The sequence below is a fragment of the Corvus brachyrhynchos genome, unplaced genomic scaffold (genome assembly GCF_000691975.1).
Source record: "Corvus brachyrhynchos isolate BGI_N302 unplaced genomic scaffold, ASM69197v1 scaffold34, whole genome shotgun sequence".
Lineage (NCBI taxonomy): Eukaryota > Metazoa > Chordata > Aves > Passeriformes > Corvidae > Corvus > Corvus brachyrhynchos.
Window position 1 is genome coordinate 1,744,190 of NW_008238126.1, and position 6,829 is coordinate 1,751,018.

At 39.2% G+C, this 6,829-nt stretch overlaps 1 protein-coding gene across 1 annotated transcript in view; it reads right to left on the bottom strand.

The window, feature by feature from the left end:
- Window positions 1-1,920: 1,920 nt before the first annotated feature.
- The window catches only part of ATP6AP2 (ATPase H+ transporting accessory protein 2), a 9,663-nt gene continuing 4,754 nt past the window's right edge, over window positions 1,921-6,829 (bottom strand). The window contains exons 5-8 of the mRNA XM_017733452.1: window positions 6,471-6,526; window positions 4,946-5,095; window positions 3,790-3,906; window positions 1,921-2,977 (exon numbers count right to left, since the gene is read on the bottom strand). Of these exons, the coding sequence (XP_017588941.1) occupies window positions 2,783-2,977; window positions 3,790-3,906; window positions 4,946-5,095; window positions 6,471-6,526 (518 nt within the window). The 3' untranslated portion in view covers window positions 1,921-2,782. The remainder of the gene's footprint in view (window positions 2,978-3,789; window positions 3,907-4,945; window positions 5,096-6,470; window positions 6,527-6,829) is intronic.

A 6,829-nucleotide genomic window follows, 5' to 3' on the forward strand; every position in this document is an offset into this window, starting at 1 on the left:
TCAAAAGCAAAGCTCAGTCTTCAATACTGACTCAGAATTCCCTCCTTCTTCAGAGATATCAGCACCGCTTGAGAACATTTAAGGTCTTCCCCAAGCCAAATCTGGGCAATATAAGACCAAGGTCTGAAGAAGACAAAATCAAATACACCTCACCCTTTGTGCCAGAGGCCAAGTTCCCCAAGGGAAAACTCTCTTTGGCGATCAGATCACTACTCCTGCAGCAGTTGCATCCTAAGCCCTCTGTGGAGCCTACCCCAGCCCAGTGAAAGCTGCTTGCTACCAAATATTGCAACACAACCCTCCTGCCCTTCTCACTTTGAGCACACAGGATACCAACTGTTATTTTCCGTGCATCCCCTTCCTGCCTTGGCTTCTCACTGTTGTCTTCCTTCACAGAACGTCACCTGAAAGTTTTGCTGCTTTCCTCATAGCTCTGTACACAAAACCTGTGATTCTGCCATATCACATAAACTTTTTTACAATTTATATTCTTGGGGTGATTTAAAGAGAACAATCAAGAGCAGAGCTGGTGGTGTTGATGGCACTTTCATTCTAATTAACTTAATTCTAAGTATAAAAAGGCTATTCCTGGCTCAGTGATCAGAGTTGTAGTTGCCTGTTTGATTAGCAGTTATGGACCAATATTGTTGTATAATAAAGTGTGTCTGGCTTTCCTAACTCAAACTAAAGTACAGGGGCTCTGGAGTGGTTCCGAATGCAGTCTGTGCTGCACAAAGCATTTGGTATTTAAGACACAGCACACATGACCGTGCTCAAAAGATCTTTAGTACCAGTACAGCCATGAGAAGGAACAAGTGTGGTACTAACAGGAGGAGTGGGAATTGCAATTCGCCCTTCAAAGTACTCTAAGACCAGCTTTAAAGAGTAAAACTAGAGCCTACACCGGCAGCTGGGAGAGAGCTGACAGGCAGAGACTATCTCAATGGCAGGTCCTGCATTTGAACAAATTCTACACTGCCAACTTCAGACTGACTAAAATACAGCTGTTAAATACTTACCATTAATTACACAGTCCCTTTAAACAACTAGCTCCTGTGAAACTGTACCAGTATCTGAAGTGGACTGCTAATCTGATCAAGCCTCTGAATCCACTGTTACAGATGATAGAATTCTTATTTAGATACTGCACTGGCAATATTTACACAGTGTATTAGCAATAAATCTAATCATAATCATTGACATAATCACTGTGTCCTACTTCTCACACCTAGCTGAGAGCCCTCCCTTGACTACTCTGTCATGGTGTGTTACAGAATGTTCAATAATTACATTCCTGTCAGAGGAACTTCCAGTGCAACTCTTCCTTTCTATCCACTGAGATCAATCATCCAGATTAACTTTAAATGCCATTAGAAGTAATTTCAAGTCATTGTAACATATAGTGAACTGGATTTCTGGGACTCAGGCAAACACGCAATTTGCTCAATTCAGCCTGAATCACTGTCCAGGATCTCCAAGACATGAACAACTTCAATGCCACCAATTCAGACACTCCCAGTAAACTAGACTAATTCAGGGAGAACATCTTTTCTGGAAGTGGAACAATCATCTCCTAACAGTAGGGAAGGTTAAGCACATTAGAGGACACGATGATAAAAAAAGTAGTTTCCATTCATGTTGCTGTAGTCTGGAAAATCTTTTACCACAAGAGCAATTGAGTTTCTAAGAAGGAGGTAGCTCTAAAAAAGACTCGAGCCAGAGATCAACCACTTGTTTCAACTACACTCACTATCTGGTTTAGGAAAATCCACACAAGACAATCTTTCTTTTGAAGGGTAATGAAAACTAAACTGCTGCAGGCTTAGGGCCACTGTCACACATCAGATGCTGCCACACCTGCCCTGGTCAGCTGAACAAATCCTAAACAGAAGTAGTTATGTCTGCAAAGGAATGAACTGATTCCAGAACAACTGTTCTTTGTTTTATTGAATGGGTGAAGCAGAACCATAATCCAGGTATACTTAAATCAATTGTTGGTCCACTCTTATCATCAGAAAGAACTGATTTTTTTTTCTAATAACATCAACACAAATGGAAGGAATATGAAGCATCATAATAGGAACTTTCAACTGTATGTGACATTAGACCGTGTCCAGACTGGGGCCACTTCAGGATTTACAGACTGCGCTGCACAGATCAGCCACACCAGAGTTATTCACCTCCCAATCAATAAAGTTCTGGGCAAAGGATCCTTCTGAGCCATCAACATGAGATCAAAATGCCATTTGTGCTACTAGAGTCCTAGGCTGATAGAAGTATTTCTATATTTAGTATTTTACTGAAGAATATTTACTATCCTCTCTGAAGTTACATATAACCATTATAAATATTTACATCAAACATATACAGCTGGTTCATAATATACAACACAACAATTTAGCTATAATTTTTAATCTTCCAGTGTAGAAGTTTCAAACAACATCTTGCTATTGTAATTTCAATTCATCTGGTTTGCACAGGCAGTACAGGGCATTTCAAAAACTCATGTTACATGATAAAAAAATGGAATGATATCACTTTAATAACAATTACTCTGGGGAGTGTTGCTTTGGTTTTTTTAAGCAAGCAAATTTCAACTTCTAAATCCCATCTGGTGCTACTACTAACATTTAAAATAGTCTTGAGAGGGGGAAAAAATACTTAGAAATAAATACACCTTTAAAAAACTTCCACAATTAACCATGTCAGAATATTTGTTTTCCACACAGGTTAAAGGAGACCTTGCTCTTCATCATCTTCCTGTGCTGAAATACAGCGCAGTTCAATCCATTCTTATCTTCTGATTTGTCATCCTATAAATAATGCTGTCATAGCCAGGATCCATGTTCCAGAGGTTGTAGGAGATAACTATCACAGCCAAAGCCAGCCCTATCATCATCCACAGAACAATGTTGAAGATTACAGAGTAGTCGTAGTTATATGGATAGGCAAGGTTATATGGATTTTCTTTTTTAGGCTGCAATAAAGAAAATATTTATTACTTTAAAGTGAGCTTGCACACCAAACATTTAGAGTCCATCCAAAGTCTGAGCAACCTAAATAGGAAAGATGCATTTTTGTCTAGACAAATCTGATGCAAGGGCACAGATTGCAAAGAAGTGATTATGTGAGTGGCATCAGTGGAATCCAAAAGAAGAAGTTGACAGGAAAATGAAATTCAAAGTGCTGAACCTGGGGCAGAACAACCCTGGTGACAGCACAGGCTGGGGACTGAGCAGCTGGGCAGCTGCAGAGAGGGACTGGAGCTCCTGGTGGACAAGGGGAATAGGAGCCAGCAGCGTGCCTCTGGAATGACACAGGGCAACTGCACCCTGGACTGTGTCTGGAGTCCAGCCAGCAAGCCAAGGAAAACATGTATTCCCACAGCTGGGAGGCAGGACTTGCATGCTCTGGGAGGTAACACAGAAAGGCAAATTCTAACAAGGCATAAGGGGAAAAGTTTTCACCGTGAAAGTGGTTAATGATTTGGAGCAAGAGAGGCTGTGGGACTTCCAGGGATGGACTTTTCAAGAACTTGGCTGGAGCAACCTGATCTAGCTCCTAAATTAGTCCTGCTTTGAGCAGTAGGTTGGACTGGATGACCTCCAGAGCCCTCCTCAACTGAAGTTACTGGATGATTAAGTGAAGATCAAGACAAGTAAGTAAGCTGCACCCACATCTAAGTCATAATCAGTATGCTAGTACTTAAAAAAAAGTTACACTCAGGTGAACTGATACAATTTGGATCACGTTTAATAAATGAGATGTAGAAAAATGTGGCTCTACTACCTGTGAAGCCTGGAGAATGGACCGAGTCTTCCTTGAGAGGGGAGAGTTAAACTCCTTCACAGCCACCACTTCTACTACTGCATTCCCACCATACAGATTAAACATCTCATCTGCAAACTGGAAAAGAAAAGGTGGTTTAATTAAAAGCCTAGACTGTAGCCAGGAATTAAGCAGAGTTTTGTTTACAAGATGTCCTAAAACATAAGATGGCAGCTTCAAGACTAATTATGAGAAGCTACAAAAGTTAACACTATTTTAGAATTTCACTAAGAAAGTGCCAACTTTCACCTGGTCTTTCAAACCCCCAATCACTGTTCAGCAGACTGTAGCTTATGCCTGCTTTCTGGGCTGAAACTTACTCTTTTATCCCTTTTACAAAAGGCACATCCCCACATCATTTCCTAATTGCGTGTCTGTCAGCTCCAACAAAATATTTAGGTTCTCAAACTTCCATTAAGAATCTATGAATCTGAATGTTTTAATCTGGTCTAAATGCTAATATGTCTAATATTTAAATATATCTACTTAAGGTCAAAGAGGCCAAAGAGCAGTGCTTAGAGAAAACAAGTATTTGGCTTAACAAACTGATGTTTTTGCACTTTTTCATCAAGCTTTGGAAATTCTCAAAAGTGACCGAACTTAATAAAAATTTAAATAATGATTATGTAAGACCTGCTGAAGAATTACTTTCTTGCACTCACTGATGGATGAACAGCAGTTATTTTAAAGTCTTAGAAATTTAAATTTACATAGCTTTGTGGGCAAAGGTAAACTAACCACTGCACCCTGGGATAAAGATATTTCTGTATTTCTAAGAGCCTCTTTTTGTGAGACATTCTGGTGGGTTCAAAGGCAAGGTGTTTGTTTAAGAAAAACAAATGTATCAAATCATGTTGATATATGGTTTCAATACACCTCTACTCCTTCATGCAAAATATCTAAACACATTGTAGAATCATGCCAACACTTTCCAGAGAGGCAAATTTTAACATTCAATTTTATAACTAAACAACTGCATTTTAAAAACCAAACAACAACAAAAACAAGCATGAGACAAGCCATCACTAATGAAGTGATATCGCACTCCTTTGTAGTTAACACAAAAATTATTTTCTTAGTAGTACCGTGAGTTTTGTTCATTAGGTAGAAAATGTACCTTTTGCAAAGAGTCTACAAGAATTTGAGAGGCATCCTTGAACTGCTGAGAGTCTTCCCCATATCGTTTTCCAACCTCTTCCAAACCAGACAGTTCCAGGGAATACAGGTCTGGAGAGTGATCTTTGGCTAAGTGCTTGTGTCGAGACAGCTTTGGCACACCATTGAGGGCAGGAAGAAATTAATTCATATACAGGTTACTTTAAAAACACATTGCACAAAAATCAATTTACTTGGACTAATCCAGCCTCACTTTCTACCATCATGTTCCATATTAATTAGGAAATGGAATTCTTGCCAACTTAGAAGATGTCTGTAACTGTTTCTTTTTTTAATTCTACAGAAGAAAGCAGATGATCAGTACGTAGCATCTGTTCCTAACATGAAGTTACATACACATAATAGAGAGCTGGACTAAAAAGAAATAACATACTTATTGACATCAGAATCCTTCTTCTGTAACTGCCATGAAAATAAAACTCAGAGACAACAAAAACACGTAACTATAAGACTTAAGATAGCAGCATTTCCTTGTCAGAAGCTGGCCCTTGCAAAGCTCAGTAGGTTGCAACTTCTACCTTGCTGTTGCCCATGTACAAAAGTAATTTATTTGAGGAATATCATCCAATTGTCAGAAAATCCAACCAATACAATGCAAAATATCTCAAAGGAGAGTAGTGACATTCTTGCATTTCTACAGGTGAGAAGATGCAGCACTGATATTTGCCTGCACAAGACAACAGTCTCTGAACACAAGGAATTTAATACCATCTTCCCAACTACTTAACCTGCAGCCTTTCTAGCCTGCAAGACAAAACCAAGTTGTTCTACCCCATTTTCTCAAGAGCCCCATTTCTCTCCACTAGCCCTTCACCTAATGTGAATTTTTCAGTTTTTCCACGACTCCTACTTCAGTAGTTAAGGGCTGCAGCTTAAAGGACTCACAGAAAAAAACAAACCAAAACGAAACAAAGATCCACACACCACCGACCCACTAAAACAAACCCTAAACCACAGGAAAAAGACAGCAGCTTTGTAAAAAGATCCTCAGAATTAAAAGCTCGCCCCACCATTGGAGCATTTCTATCACCATCACTATTCATGGTACAAAAGTCACTCCAGTCTTTTCAGATAAAACAATATTTTGAAGTAAAATGGTGGACAGGGCAAAGAATATGTTCTTAACTACCATTATACTTCACAAGTAAGGCAACAAAGAAAGCCCCAGCAAATTCTTCACTGAGTATTTCCCGTGTCTTTGGCTATGGAGAAACAGCAGCTCAGATCTCCCCGTTCTGACCAAACACAATACAAAAGAAAACCATAAATTATTAAGGTTCTCATTCACAATTGCCGTGATGGGGCTGATATAAAAAGAATGCATTATTTAAACTGATGGAACCAGCTGATGACACACTAGAATATGTATCACTGATTGCCAAGCATCCTGGCTATGGCTTCTCTGCCTTTAAAGGTCTCTGAAGTTTGTGACAAAAGACAGGGGAAAATGTTTCAAAAAACCTTACCAGGCTTGCAATATCATGCAGGACTTGAAGTTCTGACAGAAAAAGCAAGTCAACCTGGGGGAAGAGGCAGAAAGAGACAGGTATTTTCTTTGATGAAACCCAAGTTAGGGAAGCCTTGTTTTGTTGCCAGTATTTTATAACAGCTGTCTGCTACAACATCAGAACACGCTAGAAGAAAAGAATTCTTTCAATAAAGTTACTTAGAAAAAACAGTTTGAACTCTATTAATTCAGTTAGAAAAAATTAGGAGTGGGCTCTCTTAGGCAAAGAAAAAGGGAAGAAAGAGTGAGAAAATGAAAAAAGCACAAGCTAACTAAGAATATTAGAAAAAAACCCTGTAGACGTTCCCACTGATGGAT